The following is a 19,096-nucleotide window of genomic DNA, read 5'->3' on the forward strand; positions in this document are numbered from 1 at the left end:
AATGTTATTATGGCTAATGCATATTTATTTGGAACAGTGGTTAATCTGACCAGAAAGGTGTGCTCAGGCCGCGCTGTTAGGGTTAGGGTGAGGGTTAGGGTTGGTGAAATCCGTGTTAGAGACGTCACCATTGCAAATAAAGTTAATTCAAAAGAGTGCTCACAAACAGATGTATATAAGGTCTAAGCAATGCTAATTAAGGTAAAGACGTGTGTATGTAAATTTCAAATGATAGTAAAAAACTTTATGGCCTCGTCAGTCCAAGTCATGAGGAAAAAGAAGGTGAGATTGGTCCATGGATGAGTTCTCCGCTCACAGTCGTAGGTTTCTAGGTAGCTACAGCTAACACCTCCACACCTGTACTACCTCTAGGGGCACGCTGCAACCCTGATTCCAGAAAAATTGGGATACTGTGTAAAAGGCAAATAAAGACAGGATGCAATCATTTGCAAACAAACTGTGTTTACCAACAACAGTTTTACGAAATGTTCCTGAGTCCACGTAGTAACATCCTTTATCCAATCGTGTTCACAAAGTGGTGAACCTCGCTCCATCCTTTCCATCCTTTCTGAACAACTGAGCCTTTCCAGGATGCACCTTTCATACCCAATCATGATACTATCACCTGTTACCAGTGAGCCTCTGGAATGTTCCAAACAGGTGTTTTTGGAGCATTCCACAACTTTCTCAGTCTTAAGTTGCTCCTGAACCAACTTATTTGAAATGTGTTGCTGACATCAAATTCAGAATAAGCATTTATTTGCAAAAATGAATGAAGTTGATCAGGTCACACATTAAATATATTGTCTTTGCATGGTTTTCAATTGAGTATATGCCAAAAAGGATGAGCAAGTTATCACATTCTGTTTTATTTATGTTTTACACAGCATCCCAACATCTTTGGATTGGGGTTGTTTTTCTTGCATTGGCATTGAATGTTGCCACTGGATGCAAACCGAGAGGTGCAGGATCATCCTAAAGTAACTCCAGCGGTCAAAAATAAAAAATAAAAATTCACTTTACGTCCAGTCAGAAAATGCCTTCAGAGGTATCCTTTAAGAGCACTTCCTGTGGCCACAGTATGCTAAAAAAAATAACATGTTTGCTGACGTAGCATGATATAACAGTGCAGTAGTTATTTTGAGATTGCAACAAAACTGTACTTGTTACATCAAGACCACATCACAATTCAACAAACTATGGGAATAACACGTTCCATATCAGTGTGTGCAAACATGCAAAAAATGAGAGTAGTGTCAAAGTAAAAGTCCCACAAACTGAAGGCCTGGAATGTCTTTTTAGTGGAAACAAACACGCCGACTATTGCCGGCCTCCCAAAAGGAGCTGGCAATAGTCTTTGAGTGCAGAGCCTGTACCCAGCATGCCTTTCCCCATCTTCCCCCCTTCTCTCCTCATGTTTCTGAGGTCAGTAAACAAGAAGTGTGTGTTTCCCTTTAAGGAGCCCCCACCGTTTGCACAGCGGAGGGAGGAGGAGCGGGCCTGCGGAACAGCGGCTGAGGAGGGAAAAAAAAAAAAAAAATCCAACAGAGGACGGTTTCAAGTCCCCCCAATAGAAACTGTGCCTGATTTGTGGCCAATGTTGGAGATGTAAAAAAAAAAAAAAAAAAAAAAAAAAAGAAGAGAAAGAGAGGGAGGGAGAGGAGAGAGAAGGAGGAGGGAGGAGGAGGGGGAGGAGGAGGAGAAGCGGGGAGGAGGGAGGGGGGGGGGAGGAAAAACACTAAAGGGGTAGCTATGGAGATGGAGCGTTTTCCTGGCTGCTTTCTTTGACAGGTGTTGAGTGGGGCAAAAGTCTTAAAACAGAATCCAGCATGTACGCCAAAGGTAAAGGAGCTGTCGTCCCTTCCGATAGCCAAGCGAGAGAAAAGTAAGTGAATTATGCGCTTTCTGTGAGACTTTACCTGCTTATCATGCAGGCGAGGGGGGCACAAGAGGGGAGTCCAACTTTCTAAACTAGCTACTGTAATTTAAAAGGAGTGTACTGTACGAAAGTGCGCTCCTCCGTGCGGTCCCCCCCTCCCCTCCGACCACCTCAGAGGTGCGTCTCTTAAACTTTTTTTCTTTTTTTAATTAAACCTCTTGTTTGCACTTTTTTTTTTGCACAGGATATTTACTAATATCATACGTTCGCTTACGCTTCTTCTTCTTCTTCTTCTTCTTCTGTAACCTTCCGGAGAGCAACTCTGTGTTTTAATGGCATCACCCGCTGCAGCTTCAGGAGCAGCAGAAGCGCATTTTCCTTTCATTTCGGGCTAAACGAGCTTCTGCAGCGGCTGAATGTGCTCGTCCCCTGCGCGGTCTGGGCTGCCCGCTCGTCTCGTAAACTTTCGGAGCCGAAGCTGCTGGATGCTTGAATTATTTTGTGTTTCGGGGGCAGAAAATCGGCGGCTTTGCTCGGGCTGCTCGCCGTGTTCTTGACGCGTCAAGCCGGCCGCGCACGTCCGCTGCGATGAGGGGAAAAGTTTTGTCCCATTCAGCAGTCATACAACTTTTTAGCATCCGCTCGCACGAAGGAGAGACACGCTGCCACCGACACGAAGCGGACTTTTAATTGATTAATGGTCGTATGATCGCGTGTAATTCTCGATTGTGTCTGGAAATATTGAGGAGAGAAAAAAAAAAAAATCACCGTTGTGTGTTTTTTAATTGGTGCATTTCCATCACGCTTTGTGCTTCTCTTTTAATTTCAGCAGAATCTGTGCATGCCTTGTCGCTTTGGAATAAAACACCCAAAAAAAGCCAATGCAACTTTTAAATGTCCCTCGTAGTCTGGAGGCTGCACTGCTCCTCGTGCCTCCTCTTTTTTTTTTTTTTTTTTTTTTTTTATTTCCATGCCATCTGGAATATTTGTGTAAGGGGGGCCATTCAGAGATCTGGACCTTCTTTGCATCCCAGCACTTCAGATCGGTGCAGTCTTTTATCATCATTAGCTATTTTTAAGCACCAAACAGGCTGAGGTTAGAGGAGTGAGCAGGGATCCCTGCTGAGATGCAATTGTAATCCAAAACACACTGTCAGGTCCTGAGAGGCTGTGCTGTTACACAGCGCCTCATACATCTGTAATAGAAACAAAATTTCTTAAGAGGCTCTCTTGTATTTTTGTGACGCGTCGCCGTGTCACATTCAATTGATTAAGCTTTCTAGAGATGTGGCGCGCTTATGTGCTCAGTGCTGGCTTCCTCGAATACTACTTTGTGCACTTCTGGTGCCACGAGCGTTCAATTTCACTCTGAATTCGCATCAGATTATTGGAAAATTGAGCCGCTCGGTGTGCGTTTGTGTCTGTGTCGAGGTGGAGGAGCGGAGCCTAAATGAAAACAGTCCCATGTGGTTTGATGAACAGCAGGCAGAGTGACCTTTGAACCAGCATATGATGCTTTAATATTGCATATGAACCATCCCCAGACGTTGGGCTGCCTTCACACCTGCTTCAGCTCCGCTGCTCGGCTTGCAGCGCGTTGAAAGCGGCAGATTATTTAAATGCTGTGTTTTCAGACAGTTTTTACTTGCACTTGCTTGTTCAGGCACTGTGGATTATGTTCCGTGTGTTATTGGGAGTGGAATCAGTGCAGAGGCAGCATGTATTTCAAATGATAGTGTAGGAGGAGGATTAATAATTTAACTCATGAGAAATACAAGTCTTTTGAGAGCTGGAAATGATGATCTGTGTTGAGGCTGCTGGTGAATAACAAAATAATTGAATTTGTTAATTTGGCTGTGTTTGCTCGCGTTCATGTAGCAGAAACCTGACAGTAAATGTCATCGCCTTTAAACCTGTGTGTGCATTTCTTTTAGTTTGTGTGTGTGTGTGTGTGTGTGTGTGTGTGTGTGTGTCACAGGCCTATAGGTAATGTCCAGCCTTAATGGACGACGCTTGCCCTCTCGCCTCACCTGTCTTGTCACCTTAACCTGCCCCGCAGGGCCAACACATGTTTCCTTGTAGAAGTGGAGCTCACAACAGCTGCCTCAATGCATCACCGAATTAGCTCATATTTACATATTCATACAGCTCTTTACATATTCAGATCCTTAAAAAAAAAAAAGAAGAAGAAGAAGAAGAAGAGGAAGAGGGAGCCCCGGATGGACTTGTAACCGATTAAAGCAGACTCTGTCATTCGGTGTGACAGATAGCACCACAGCTGCAGCTCTCGCTCAGAGGATTGATTATCAAGTCATATACGTACTTGATTAAATAAACCATAAATGAGCGATATGATTTATGCAACTCTCTTGGTTTCATTAAGGTTGCAATCAGTGTAGTTTAGCTGTTTGCTATTACTGTATTTCCGCTCTTACCAAGTGCAGTGAATTGACTATTGTCGCTCAGCTGATGTGCGAACGTGCCTGCTTAAGCTTATTATTCTTTCAGTGTAGGCTCCATATTTGCAGTTAAGATGAGACGCGCAAAACTTGTTGAAGGCAAACGCAGAGGCTGACGGTGGAGGCTTGAGAAAAATGTAATTAGTCCACAGTTGTGTTTTCCTTGTACAGTTGAAAGCAATCAGACAATACAAGAGTGTGGGTGAGAGTCACACCGGGCCGCCCTACCAGGAAGAGGGAATATTCAGTATACTGAGCTTATTGAGGGTTTTAGCAGCTACTTCCCTGTGCAGTTCCTGGAGCGTGTTGTCTCCTTACATTTTCACGTAAAGTATTTCAGTGTTTTTTGATGATCTGCTGCTGGAACTTTGCAGAGATTAGCCTCATTCTGGGCGTTTAGAAGAGCCAACAGAAGCATCATTTTACACCACTGACTGCATGTGCTGCCATGCTATCAGTGCTTCGGCTGCTGTGGTGTTTGTGTTAGCGCCTGGCGTTAGCTCACCAGGTAATGATGATCTGTTGATTTCAGTAAGGGGTCGTCACGTTTGGTACAGTCGCTCCGTGCGGTCTGAAAGTTTAGAAGAGCCGGTGCTCCTCCACAGGCAGACAGCGCCTCAGCTATCAGCCACCTGAACAGTTTACAGTCAGTCTGAGGTTTGCTGCACGAAATCTTCCAATTTACAAGCTCAAGTGTGCATTTAAGTGTGTCTGCAGCCCTGTGCACAAAGCCCTGTATGTGTGTGTGTGTGTGTTTTTATTTCCTGTAAAGCCTTGAAACCAAGGCCCGAATCCAAACAGTTTGCTTAGAAATACAACATAAAACAAACAATCACATGTGCGTTTCACACTTATGTGGATTCCTCCACACAGCCAAGGCCTCGCCATGCAAGTGGAATCCAGTTGCCTGGTTTCACTGTCTTGAGATCATCGGTGGCAGCACGATTGGGGGGGGGGGGGTGAAGTGTTTTCTTCACACATCCTTGACAAACATTATTGTGATCAGACATTTTGTAAAAAGGAAACATGCTAATAATAATAAAGGTAGAGGAAGAGCCGGTGCCCTTGCGACCAAAGAAATTAATTACTCTGCACACTTTTTTTTCCCCTGCGTTTCATTGAATTTAATCTGAACAGGGGTAATACAGCAGCTTCAATATTAATGTCACCTTATTATTTAGTCACTGGAACCTCTTTGAAACGTGCGCTGATGAATCCGGCATCTTAATTAACGGTGCCATTCACAAAAATATTTAATGGCTTGATCAAACATCTCATTTTTTAAAAGCACGTTCTCGCTTTCTGAAAGAATCCCGCTCCCCGCGTCTGTTTCCTAATCCTCCCTGTTTGTTTACAGACATTTTTTGTGCGATTTGGAGTGCTGCTGGATTTGTTTGGGAAACGAACTTCAACTTCAAGAACTTCAACTTAATCAGTTTGTTTTGAACATGGGGTTCTTTACATCCTCCACTCCTCCTCTGGCTCCTCCCATGTATTTACATGCAGTTTAATAGGGATCTTCAGGTCTGAATGCATGGTTTTGATTCTACACAGATGGCTCTGCCATCTGCATTTTAGCCTTTTGAGGGAGGCATAAAGAGCTGCGCACTAACACAGGCAGAAACACTGCACTAAAAGTAAAGAAACCCTTGATTTACCCTCGGCACCCTTTGGCTGACTGTGCTTTCATTCAGATATGTCAACAGTCAATTAATGCTGCCTTTCGTCAGCTGCTTCGGGTGCATCCGCACAAATTTGTTAGTTTTCTCACTTGAAATAAAGGAGACAGTATAAATATTGAGACAACGTGCCTGAAGTTGTTAATCAGTTTGGCGACAGGGTTCACAGAAGAGGAGTGTGTGCGTCTCTTATCAGCATGCAGAGGACGGGATCTGTCTGAACAGTGAGCAGATACACAACACTTCATGTGCTCACCAAGATAAAGTCTTTCTTTTTTTTTTTTTAACATAGAAAACAGGCGATTCGTTGTAAAGTTTGCATTATTTTTGCTCAGTTGCGTCATGTTGTTGTCCTGGTTAGCGGCTGTGGGAGGAGGCTCTGGTGATAACAAAACTATGTCAGCTATGTCAATATAATCTCTTATCGCAAATCATTATAAATCTTCTCCGCCTCCTTCACTGGAAAGCTGAGTGAAAATCAAAGTCGTGCTGACAGCGTGCGAGTTAAACTCAGAGGTTAGAGGACGTTTACAGGTGAGTCTGTCTACAGGTAACGTCACGGGCTCGGGCGCGCTGCTGCGGGTAGAGCAAATGGATGTGTGTGTGTGTGTGTGTGTGTGTGCTGGTGTGCTGGTGTGCTGCTGTGTGTGTGTGTGTGTGTGTGAGAGAGACAGTGTGTGGATTAACCCATGGCTAAAGCCACGCGTGTTTACACGCCTATTGACACTGATTTGTTTTGACAAAGGAACTGCCATAACAAAGCCAAGCAAATATAAACAGTGTGTGCAGTGGGAATAAGCTTCAGTGGAAGAGCTTCGCAGCATCACAGGTGTCTCACACACACATCCAGTCTCTCATTCACCTTCAAGTGATACCTCGCCACACTCGCACCCCGTTCACCACCGTAGTGTCAGATCTGAGCTGCTTTTAAATGATGTTCATAAATATTTAATATTCAGGAAATAATATTTTGTGTTTTCATCCAGTTATGTTTAGTGTTACATTCGCGGCGCCACCGGACGTATGAATTATGAATGCTGTACGTTTTTAGTATTTTCTGAAAGGCGTGGATTATATATGAAAGCAGATGCAGTGGCTGCTTAATCCTCCTCCATCACTTCCTCCATGCATACCTTAGCTCGCCCTGCCCCTGCTCCCGCTGCTGAATTATTGAATGGAAGACATGGAAGTTAATTTGCTAACTGTCTGTGCTTTAGCTGGCTAAACTGAGCTGAGATGCCCTCGTCTCTGGAGGCGAGCGAAGGGAAAGGGAAGGCTGGATGGGGCAGCCCGGGGCTAAATGTCAGGTGTGTTTCCTGGGGACGGGGCAGTGGGAGAGAACTCCTTGATGTGTGGACACGGAGCAAAGTACTAGTTAGGTCGCATGAGGTTAGGGTGAGGAGAGGAAAGAAGCTCAGAAATGCTGGAGTAGGTTTTTTTTTTTTTTTTTTTTTTTCTGCCTCAGCTGAAGTCCCACCCAAGTTGCTTTTTTGGTGGAAGAGCTGTTGCAAATGGACTCGTAGCTCAAAGGGGAGCTCGAGAGACAGACGCCAGATGTTCTGCAACAGCTTTGTGTCTCTTTCAATGTAAGCAGCTTCACATCGTAACGTCCCGTCGAGTCAGCGCGCAGGTCAGCCGTCCTCCCACTCGCGCTGATCTCCTGCTTCTCATCGTTTGCGTCAACGCGCCGTTATTGTTAAATTTCATCCTTCACCCGGACAAACTGAGCCGAGGAAGGAGAGCGAAACGTGCTCTGGAGGAAATGCGAGATGTGGACTGCGTGGTTGCGGTTTGTCTCGTAAGCATCTCATCTTTTATTCCTGAGTGACATGTGTAACTAGTGCAGGGTTCACAGGGAAGGAATTCAGGTTTACAGTACGCACACAGGGAAGAAAGTTGAAGCCCTGACCTTCAGTTTCCCTCTGACGCAGCTCTCCTTTACAGCACAGCCCCTCCCATGCCTCCTTTATCTACCTGGCCTTCCTCGGGCTCTGCTCCATCAGCTTGCAAAAAAAAAAAAAAAGTCTCCTCCTCAGCCGAGTTACACTTACTGCTTCTGACAGAGTAACAAAAGGTGTCCCCTGAAGCCTGGATTGAATGAGTGTTTTTAAATAATGCATCGCAGCCGGAGCAGGTGCCCATCGCTAGGGCATAGAGCCCCTCAGATCACACCGGGCTCTGCCATGAAAATTTCATCGCCGCAGTGCTCATGGGAATCTCTGTTCGATCCTGGACAGTGCGGACGGGGTGTATATGAGCTGACGCCTGCCGCCGGGTATTTCGCACCGCAAAGAGGGCCTCGTTTTTCTATTTGACACCAACGGACTCCTCACTTTGCCCAGAACCCTGAGAACTTAAACATCCCCTGAACTGTTCAGGCTGATGGAGCAAAAACGAAGGTGGAGGGTTACGTCAGCGAATCACCAAAGAACGCTGTCCTGCACCTGATAACAACGCTGATACACTCGTCTGACTAATTTTTATTATGGTGCACTCACAGCTATTAAGGTTTATGAGCTGCAGGGAGATATATGTGGGCTTCTGTTGCCCTGGGCGTTGGCCCTCAGGCAACAGGCTGCCATACCAGATTTCTAGAGGTTTTTGGGGGCTGTATACGATGGATGTATGAAGGAGAGCTGGACACCGTGTTCAAAGATGGCCCAGTTCATCCATATGAAAGTTGGTCATGGGGTGCATGTGCTGAACAAGCCTCCAGGGGCTTCTTCAAGCTTCCAGCCTGCAGACTTCTTGTTGACTCCCTGTGCACCTGAATGGGACAAAATAGTTAAATCACGTGAAAGTGGACCAAATTGATCAAATTCTGATAATTAAATTGTTTTACAATCGATGGACCGCGTGCATCACAAAACGATCCCAGAAGTTGCAGTACCTCGGGTGGCCACTAATCATCTCACAGCACTCACTGTTTTCGGCTGTAAATAAAACACGATGTCCTCCCTGAAAACACACCAAAACCAAGCGTCAATCAAAGATCAGGCTGTTTACGTGGCAGTTTTTAGTTATGCTGCCATTATTATGAAAAGCACGACAACCATTTGATCATAACAGATTGCTGTAAATGTCCATTAAGGTGGGAAATAACATTCACTTGTTGAAGGACGTCCGACTCCAGTGAACCCTCTGAACTCTCACAGCAGTCAAATTTTCAGACAACACGTAATTAAACGCGACTCGTTCCTGATCAGTGTCGCTTAACGGCAGCAGGGCAGCCGCTCCATCCGAGGTCAGTATTAAACATTTACAGCAGGCGGTTTGCTCCTTCTGGCAACTCGCGCTTCTCACGCTCTGCACAGGCGATCTGTAGTGACGCCTCTTTACATAAACACTGACCGCCCCTCCGTCACCACATCCCCCCCCAACAAACACACACACACCCAAATGAAACACTCCATCCAACTATAAATCCTTGTATTGAAACAGAGCGTTTACACTGTGTATCTGAAATGGGTGTTGATACAGTCGTATCTGATGTAAGAGTGAGAAATAGAAGACGTGATAGCATCTAGTGTCTAATGCTAGTTGAAACTGGTTTGGACCAGCTGTGGCAGATCTTTTTTTTTTTTTTTTTAAGCAGATGGTTGTCAAGACATTGTAGTGAAATTCAGTGATATCTTTGAGAAGATAAAGAGTCAGGTTCTTCAACTCTGGCCCGGCTCATTATTGATTCATTCAGTATCATCCAGCATCAACCCAAACATCATAACTCTGTGTCTGCTCTGGCCTTGACGCGTGTGATCAGCATAAAAACAGTCGCCCACCGTACACAAAAGCACAGCGGCTCCCCTCCACTCTGTGTCAGACCTGGAGACAATTGCATACAGATGATTGCAGGCTGCGATGTCTGTCTGGGCTCCTCCGCATTGTAGTAAAACCGTTGAGTTGCCTCGAGAGGGCAAAGGTTGCTGTCGTCCCGAAATGGTCAGAGCGAGAGGTTTACGTGTCGTCCAATCAGGACCGGGCAAAATATTGGATATCTGAGACGCTCGTGGTGATTGCTGGTATTAAGTTGTTCTTCAGGTGAGGTTTGAGCGCAGATGCAGGAGGCTTGAGCCCTTTTTGTCTTTCAACGATGGGCGAGTTAACGAGGAAGAAACAGTAAAAGTACGAACACCAGATGGGGAAAATACTGCATTCAAGTACTATCAGTGAAATGCACTTGAAGTATGAGAAGTAAAAGTGCAGTAAAATGCTCCCTGTTGGTGTTTTTCAGTTAAATATGTTATTTTTTTTTTATTAAAATTACTGCAGTATTAATGTGTATGTTGCATGTTCTTCAAGGTTGAGCTAATTTTAACTACTTCAAATACTGCTGGTTACTTTAAAGCATCGTATTCTGTGGGATCAGCCGAGGTTTTTTGTTTTAAATAGTTCATTCAGGTTGGGAAGTTTTTCTCAGCCCACGAAGGAAAGACGAATGCTTCCAACACATTTGGAGATTCGTGGTTTTCACTGGACAGGGAGAAAAATCTGAAATGTAACTGGAGCTGCAGTGGAGTGAAAAGTGCAGTGTTTCCCTCTGAGATGTAGTAAAAGTACGAGGTTGCATCAAATGCAAATACTCATGAACGCTGAAGCGCTTTGAACTGGTATGTAACTACAATACTTGAGTAAATGTACTGAGTTACATTCAACCACTGGGCAAATACAGTAACAAGTTACAAGAATGAGTCAAAAACTGAGAAAAAGGGGGCAATGATCCCCCCCCCCAAAAAAAAAATCATACTCTGTGACTTTCTGGCAGAATTTGGGAAATTAGAGACTTTCTTGGTGCGAGTCAAACGAGGACATTGATGCCACTCTCGTATTTATACCTGCATATTTTAAGCTACAGGCGGCGGTTAGCTTAGCTTAGCATACAGGCTGGAAACAGGGAGAAACAGCGAGCCCGCCTCCGTCTGCAGACGACCACGTGCACCTGCCGCCGCGCTCACTATCGACACGTTATATACCGTTTAATTCATAAGCGTGAAAACGACCCGTTGTGCTTTTACGAGGGGTTGGACGTTGGAGCTGTGACTTTGTGTAGTCTTGTCATCCTGTTGCCAGGCAACCAGACTTTAACTGTGTATGTGAAAACATTAATTTCGCTCTTTGTGTCGACACGTCACACAAACTGAATGCCTTTTCAGAGTTTTTTCACACAGAAAGTTCAAATGTGTGTTTAATTCCTTTTCACAAAAGAGGCAGAATTAGCGCGACTTGTTTAAAATCCTGTAATAGTAAGTCACTTTAATAGAAATTATTAGTATTATTAGTTCAGTGTTTTTTGTTCTCCCCGTGACTGAAACGTTCAGCTTGCAAACAGAGTGCAGTCACTGTGTTTCTCCTCTCAACGACGGTTTCCACCATTATTCTGTGTTAAATTAAGGTTGTTCAGCCGTCAGGAGGAGCGCTTTAAAATCGAAACGCAGTGTATTGATTAGCACCGAAAGAGTTCAAGGTCCAGTGTGCAGGATTTAGGACAGTCTGAATGAATATAATATTCATATGCGTGTTCCCATTAGTGTATATTAATAATGATAATAATAAATTTTATTTTTCAGGGTGCTCGGAGACACGTTACGTACATTAAAATTCTCATTAGAAGACACATTAAAAACACAATGTCACACACATTAATCACCTGAAAATAAGAATTTGTTTGCACAGAACGAGCCCTTTTCCACTGAGTCCGCCATGTTTCTACAGTGGCCCAGAATGGACAAACCAAACACTGGTTCCAGAGGAGGCCTTGTGCGTTTTTAGCAGCCACTTTAAGGGAACCTCTAAACTCCTGCACACTGGACCTTAAAAACGGGACAAAGGCAGATTTTCCCTCTTAACACCAACTCAAATGACTCTTTGTGATGTGAAAGGCTTTTTTTGTAGAACCGAACCAAACTTTTAGCCTTTTTCTCCTCGTAGCAGCGTTGTTGTTTTAGCATACGGATGACTCACTTACCCTCATAGCTGAACCTTATTTTGGGTTTGATGGATCAAGCCTGAGCAGAAATGTGAATACTGGACTTAACACTTGTTTGGATGTGAGATTGGACTCCAGTGGGATGCTCATTCTGAGTTTCTCTGCGAATCTTTCATCATCAAAAATGAGTCATCGTCTGCTGTTTGGCCGTTTCTCCACCCTTAAATCTGACGCAGAGGTGGGCATCAACATGTGCGTGATGCAGGAATCCAACGAGCAGCGTGTTAACATCCGACAGTCCAACTTGAGCCACGTTTGAGGATATTTTTCATCTCCCGTGTCCGTGTTTCTCTCAGCGTCTACACTGTTTTGTTTTCAGCCACTCTGCCCCAACAGCACAGTTCCTAAAACCACAGGGATATGGCTGAGTGCCACAGAAGCTCTTCAGCTCAGAGCGGCAGAGCTTTACATCGCACATTTACAACCCCTCCACAGCGTATATGATCGTCATACTGTAAAATCTTGTTTATCCAAGCTCCATCTAGAATGACACTGTGATGGTTTTCTGCCAATTGTGCACATTTGTTGGACTTAAGTTGATGGGCTACTTGGAAGGAAACAAGTGTGACACATTTGGGGATGAAGAGGAAGCACCAGCTTGTTTTTTTTAATTTTGAAATAATCTTTCGAATGAGGGCTGTTTTTTTGGGGGGGGTGAAATGAGGTTTTGAGCTGCGATCCGCACACTAACTTCTCCCTCTTTGTCTCTCTTGTCTCTGTTTCCAGGTTAGCTTTATATGTGTATGAGTATTTGCTGCATGTCGGCGCACAGAAATCAGCACAGACCTTCCTGTCAGAGGTAAGACGTTCTTTCAGTTGGACTTCCTGTGGCTGACGGCTGAGTGTGAGTCCCCCTCTTATTGTACGAGCGGGGATGGAATTCACATTACAAGTTGTTCAGGCAGCTGTTGAGCAATCTGACTAAAAGTTGACAATATTAATACATTAATGAGCCGAGACTTGCTGAACAACCGCAGTGTTCTTTTGACTGTTTGCTAATTTGGGACAATGTAAACACGGCATCGGTCGGGCTACTTAGTATCACTGCCCGCCCTTCATTATTAGCACTAATTTGTAATCATAAACACTGTATAATTAGAGCAGTTTGACATATCGTAAGCATGTGCTGTTGCTCGTTTAAGAGACGCTGCCAGTCCCTTTAACATTTCAAACCATTCCACACACACACCCATTTGTCCCAGTCTGCTAGCCTTATTAGCCTCGTATTAGGCCCCTGAACTGTTGAAGAGGTAAGGTCTCTAATGTGTTGCATCCTCTTCCTTAATGGACATCCTTCCTGCTAATGGTCCCGTGTCCGGGCCGTCTCCTGTACAACACCTCTCCTGCCCACTGGCCTTATTCAGCCCCACTTAAAGCCCTGAGAGGGCTCTGACGGCAGGCAAAGTCTGGTCTGCACCGTTCAACTTTAATACTGATCTGTCATTTCATCAGACGAGCTCAGCGGACCATCATATAAACATCGCTTCACGGTTAGCTTAGCTTAGCATAAAGACTAGAAACCTGCTCTATCTAAAGGTAACAGCAGCTCGCTATTATCACATTAAAGCTTATTTTTCTAACCTGTACAGAAACTCAAGTGTGACAAGTAGAAGTTGTGGTTTTATGAGGGTGAAGTCAGCACTGCTTCTTTGCACGGATGCAGCAACTTCCTGAAAGTTTTGGCTTCACCATGAAGTTGCCAGTTAACAAGTGTAACCTCCAAAGACTTCACCCTGTTTCTAGTCTGTGTGCTAAGCCAAGCTGAGCTAAGCTAAGCTAAGCTAAGCTAACCAGCTAACAGACATTAGAGTGGTATAAATTGTCTGATCTGACTCCCAGCAGGAAAGTTGAAATCATATTTCCTAAAATGTCAGACTCTAATGGGCCGGACCTTTAGAGTAGTTTTGATAGAGCCTCTGTGAGGTTTGTTTTTACTGTTTTCAACCACAATCATTTATTTTACTCGACCTGGGCAATAAAACAAGCCGTAAAGGAAAGGCCACTATCAATATCGGATGATAATGCCCACATTTTAATTGTTCTAAAAGTTGTATCTCTTCCAGTTGTGTTGGAAAGGCTTCTGATTTTTTTGAAGAAAAATGAAAACCTAAAGAAAAAGTAGTGAAAAATACCTCAAAAAGATCAGATGCTCGCCCCAAATCACAGCTGCCGAAAGGTGGATGTATCAATCAGATGCAATCAGACATAAATTGGTTGCCTTTGCTTGTGGTGTGCAGGCGGGTGGGTGGGCGGACGGGCGGGCTGGCAGCAGGGCGGGCAGGGCTACTGGAGGCCGGCTCAGCTGCCAACGACCACGAGCGGACATCTAAAATATGATGCAAAGATGGGGGAGCGGCGCAGAGAGATTAAGTGGTCGGGCTGCAGAGAGCCGCGCTCATTTCAGGGCCCTCGTGGGTGAATCTTCTCCCAGAGATTGAGTGTTATTGGTGAGCTGCTGGAAAGGGGTGAAGTTCTGGGTCGCAGGCAACCGGAGGCAGACGCACACACACAGACCCACGCACACTTAGACGGCCTCAAACAGGAATTAAAACAACATCTACACAGACAGGGATTAAGACGGCATCCACGCAGACACACACAAACAATCCATGTCCACAAGGCATGCATGCTAAGACTGCTAAGTCAATTTGACGCCAGTTGTCTCAAATGTTGCGCCTGCAACAGTATATTGCTTAATGATTTTGTTTATTTGAACCACGGCATCGCTTGTGTTCAGTTGTCTTATATGGTCACAGTCAATGTGTTTGGATTAGATTTACAGTAATGGGGACGTATCTGAGCAAACACAGCAGCTTGACCTTTCACCTTTCCCCCGTCATGCAGCTCTAGCAGCAGGCTTTTAAGTGTTCTCACGAGTATTTCAAGAAAGGTTGCAAACAGGCGTGATTTCTTAGACTCTCGTCTCCCTGCTTGGTTTTCCTTCCTGTGTTCCTTTCTTTTACATTTTAATCATCCGACTTTTTTTTTTTCCCCCTTGTCCTCCTGCTCGTTTCTCCTCAGCATGAGAAGAAAACACAAGCAAATGCAGAAAATACCTTCACCATTTTGACAACACGTACGTCCTATCAAGAGAACGTTGGCTGCAAATAAATAAATATACGAGAAAATTGAGAAATACATTCGAGAAGACACATGCGGGGCAGAAGAGACGCGCCGCAAATACAGACGTGCTGCAAACCGTGCATGACAGAGCGAAGAGTGAAAGTTGATTCTTGACTTTGTAAACAGCAGTTCAACACTGAGAAATGCTGCTGAAAGCTAAGAAATTAGGAAGAGGACTACAGCTGCGACAAACAGTTGTCATCATCGATAATCTGTTTAATCTTGATTTATCGATTCATTATTTTGACTATAAGACATTGGAACATAGTTCAGAAACACCCATAACCCAACACAACCAACGCATCAAATCTTAACATTTGAGAAGCTGAAACTATGGAAAGTTCATCATGTTTACCTGAAAAATGACTAAAAATGATAAATCAAGCATCAATATAGTTGAAGATGAACTTTCAGTTGATCGATTACTTCACTAATCGTTGCAGCTCTAAAGTGCACAGAGTTCACGGACACTAAAAACTGATGAACGCTAGAAGAAGAAGGCAGGTAAAAAGCCAATATCTTCAGTAATGTCTGAATCATGCAGCAGCTTTTTAAAACTAAAATAAACCTTTTTTCAGTCGTCATTTTGCAACACATTAGAGGCCGACTTCAGGACGCAGTGCAAAGTCTTTCCCATAAACCTCTATCGGTTTGTATTTTGTTTTGCAGTCCATGTTTTCTTTGCAGCACCTACAGCATGTACCTTGCAGTCTCCTCCTCATGCATAAACACACACACACTCGCAGAAAAACCCATAGAAATGTTCCAATAGACAAGGGACTTCTATCCTCGCAGGTAGACTGAAGGCACACACACACACACACCTGCTCAGCGCCGTCTAATGAGAACGCTATCACCTGGACTCTCCTGCCTCAATTAGCCTCTGTTCCTCTTCAGTGAGGAGCGCACACACACACACACACACACACAAACACACACGCTCGCATTTATAGTATACGCACAATACACTTCTGTCCCCGGGAGGACTTTGCCACTCCATGCTCTCCTGCACAGTGCAGCACTCAGCTCTTTAGCAGCATTAAATCAACAGGCCCGGCCCACATACGGCACATCACATCACTATAAACTGCACTGGGGAAATCTATAGAATAGATGCTTAAATACGAATCTGAGGCTTGGATCTATTTTTCTATGTATGCGTGAATAGAAAAACTCCAGGCGCTGTCATGCTGCCCTCACACTGGTGAATCGTGTATGTGTGTCGGTGTGTGAGGCAGGCAGCCGGCCTGTTATCTCTCTCTGGATCTTATCTCGGTGTCCAGATACAGGCAGGAGCTCTGCTGGTTTGTGAGGGCAGTGGAGAGGGCCGCCGCTTCAAGACAGTCACAGTTCCTTATCCACAAACTCCTCACTGCACCGCACTTCGCCGCGCTGCCCGTTGGCCTATTTTTCTGCCTGACAATCACTCCATCTGTCTAAAGTTGGAAGGACAGTTGAGCAAAATGATTACATTATGCATAAAACATGCTGCGGCGTCTAATTTTTCATTTCCCTCCTCTGTCTTCTCGCTCCTCTGCTCCACTTCTCTCTTCCCCTCAGATCCGATGGGAGAAGAACATCACACTTGGGGAACCTCCAGGATTTTTACACTCATGGTGGTGGTATGTATACATCGCTGCTCTCGCTCTTTCTCTCTTTGGCCAGACACACACACACACACAGACACGTTTTTCAACAGCTCACATTCATACCGTAGAAGTACTCTTGATGGTCTGAAAGAATGTGCAGGGGTGGAGAGGGACAGTAATTGCTGGGAATGCTAAGTGCATCATCTCACACATGTTTAAGTGCTGTACTTCTGGCGTCCCTCTGATTGACAAGTGAGCTAACTTGTCTTGCTCTGTTATTTAAGCTGAACTGTTGTTGTTGGTTTTTTTTTTAAACCTCACATCGAAGTGCGCCCTGTCCAATCAAAGTCAGAATCAGAGAGATCTTCTGTGGGAGGGGCTTTCGAAGTTTGGAGTTTTGCAGCTACAGTTCCCACGCTGCTTTGGGCCATGTAATGTATAAGTAGTATGTTGCCTCCAGTTCTCTGAGTGATGCTGTGGGCTGCAATTTGAGCCCTTGTGCCATTAAAAGTATGCCGAATTAGCTATGAGCAGCTCCTCTTTGCATTGTACCCATGGATGTACACACGACTCTCACTGGATTACTTTGATACTGAAGAAAACTTAAAAACCTGATGATTCTCAGGCAAGTTCGGCAGTCATAAGGAGCGCCTTTTTTCCTCTGATTTCAAGCAGACTGATGGGCGCTTAGTTGTGATGAACATCAGATATAATGATATCCTCAGAAAATCCAAGTCACACTGAATCTACAAATATGTATATCGTGTGTGTATGTTCATGTTTGGCTGAGGTGTTCCCCTGAGGTGCGGCCCCATTTTTGCCGATTTATGGTTTTCAAGTAACTTAATTTCCTTCATTAGCTGCATGTCACAGCCTCTGTTGCTGCTGCAGTTCCTAACTGTATTTGTGAGGCCAAATAACTACCTAACTTTCGCCGCGCACCTGTCCCTTTCACCTCACACAGTATCACCTCCGCTTCAGCCCCTCCAGTCTAAACATCCACAAAATCATCAAGATTTTGGGACATTTTTAACCTGATGCTCCATTTAACAGAACAAGCCTCTGATGTGTGCCATTCCTCTTTTCTTTCTGCGTCTTTAAACAAATCTGTCAGATCTCTTAATGCTAGATAAATAGAGGACGGCGCTTTCTATCTGGCTGGAAGAACAGGGTCAGTGGGCTTAGCGCCTGACACGTACGCTGTTTTTCTCCATGTCTGAATTAGAGGGAACGGGAACACCCAAATGTAGGATTCCCCCTTTCCAGTTGTGAGAAAGAAAAATCCGACTTTAAGGCAGAGAGGGGAGCAGGCTGGCAGGGAGGGGGGGGACGCCGGGCAGCTGGAAAGGATGCAGACAAAGAATCCAGCAGGCAAACAGGCAGGGAGGTTGAGAGGCTGAATCCTCAGCAAGGCAGCACGAGAGCCAGGATAAGAGGTTTGACAGGGCTCGCTTTGTTTGTCATTCATGCTATCCTGCTCATCCCCAAAGCCCCCTGGCCAGCCCTGTGTAATAAACCCGGACATGCGGCTTGATTCATTCATCCTCTCTGGCCCCAGCGTGCGTTGTAATTGTGCAGCCTGTTGACACGGTTCATAATGGTCCTTAAAGAGCCTGGCTTCTCTCAACCTGACAGCTCTCAATTGGACAGCTACCAGTAATACTGACAGAATGACATACACAAACATACAGCGCAGCTTAAGTTTGCTCTCGCCTCTGCCCGAACCAATAAGAGGGCTCAGGGAGACTGGCCCAGTGTGTGTGTGAGTGTGTGTGTGTGAGTGGGAACAGAAAGGGAGGCTGAGCGCTCGTAGTTTGTGTTCTGACTGTATTGATATATTTCTGCACAGTGTGGGAGATGACCTAGTGTGTGTGTGTGTGTGTGTGTGTGTGTGTGTGTGTGTGTGTGTGTGTGTGTGTGTGTGTGTGCGCGCGCGTGTGTGCACCAGAGAGCAGTTGGAGTGCAGGCTGATGATTAGCCAGGCTGAGCAGGGCAGGGCTCCGGTGTTGTATGACCTAGCTGAGGGGCGTCTGTCTGGGCCACGCAGCACGTGGACATTGAGACTCACTGGGGGTGGGGTCCGGGGGTCGGCCGCTGGGGGAGGAGTCCCCTGTCCACCCCTTCGTCGCCCAGCAAACCCCCTTCCAACCTCTCGCCTCCCCCAAAACAAAAGCTCCAGATGGTAGGAAAGCCACCATCCTCCCTCATCCCTCACCCTTCGCTCCCCCTCCCTCAACCTTTGTCTGGAGGCCTGTCCCTTTGTTTGCGGAAGAGAGACCCCCGAACGGATTAACTCTTTGCATTCCAGCCTCTTTTGTGTTAAACAGCCAAATCTAAGACCCCGACCCCGCTGCCACCCCAGCCCCGCCCCCGCTGTCCCCTCC

General features: G+C 45.3%; 1 protein-coding gene across 3 annotated transcripts in view; it reads left to right on the forward strand.

The window, feature by feature from the left end:
- The first annotated feature begins 1,727 nt into the window (after positions 1-1,727).
- Positions 1,728-19,096, forward strand: part of ssbp4 (single stranded DNA binding protein 4) — an 87,740-nt gene continuing 70,371 nt past the window's right edge. Inside the window, exons 1-3 of one of the 3 annotated variants that reach the window (XM_076726115.1) lie at positions 1,728-1,885; positions 12,727-12,799; positions 16,684-16,745. In XM_076726115.1, coding sequence (XP_076582230.1) covers positions 1,830-1,885; positions 12,727-12,799; positions 16,684-16,745 — 191 coding nt within the window. In that variant the 5' untranslated portion in view covers positions 1,728-1,829. Of the gene's footprint in view, positions 1,886-7,647; positions 7,816-12,726; positions 12,800-16,683; positions 16,746-19,096 lie in introns of those variants that run through there. The other 2 variants (XM_076726117.1, XM_076726116.1) reach the window with 2 other exon arrangements.

The sequence above is a fragment of the Chaetodon auriga genome, chromosome 3, assembly GCF_051107435.1.
Source record: "Chaetodon auriga isolate fChaAug3 chromosome 3, fChaAug3.hap1, whole genome shotgun sequence".
NCBI classification, from domain to species: domain Eukaryota; kingdom Metazoa; phylum Chordata; class Actinopteri; order Chaetodontiformes; family Chaetodontidae; genus Chaetodon; species Chaetodon auriga.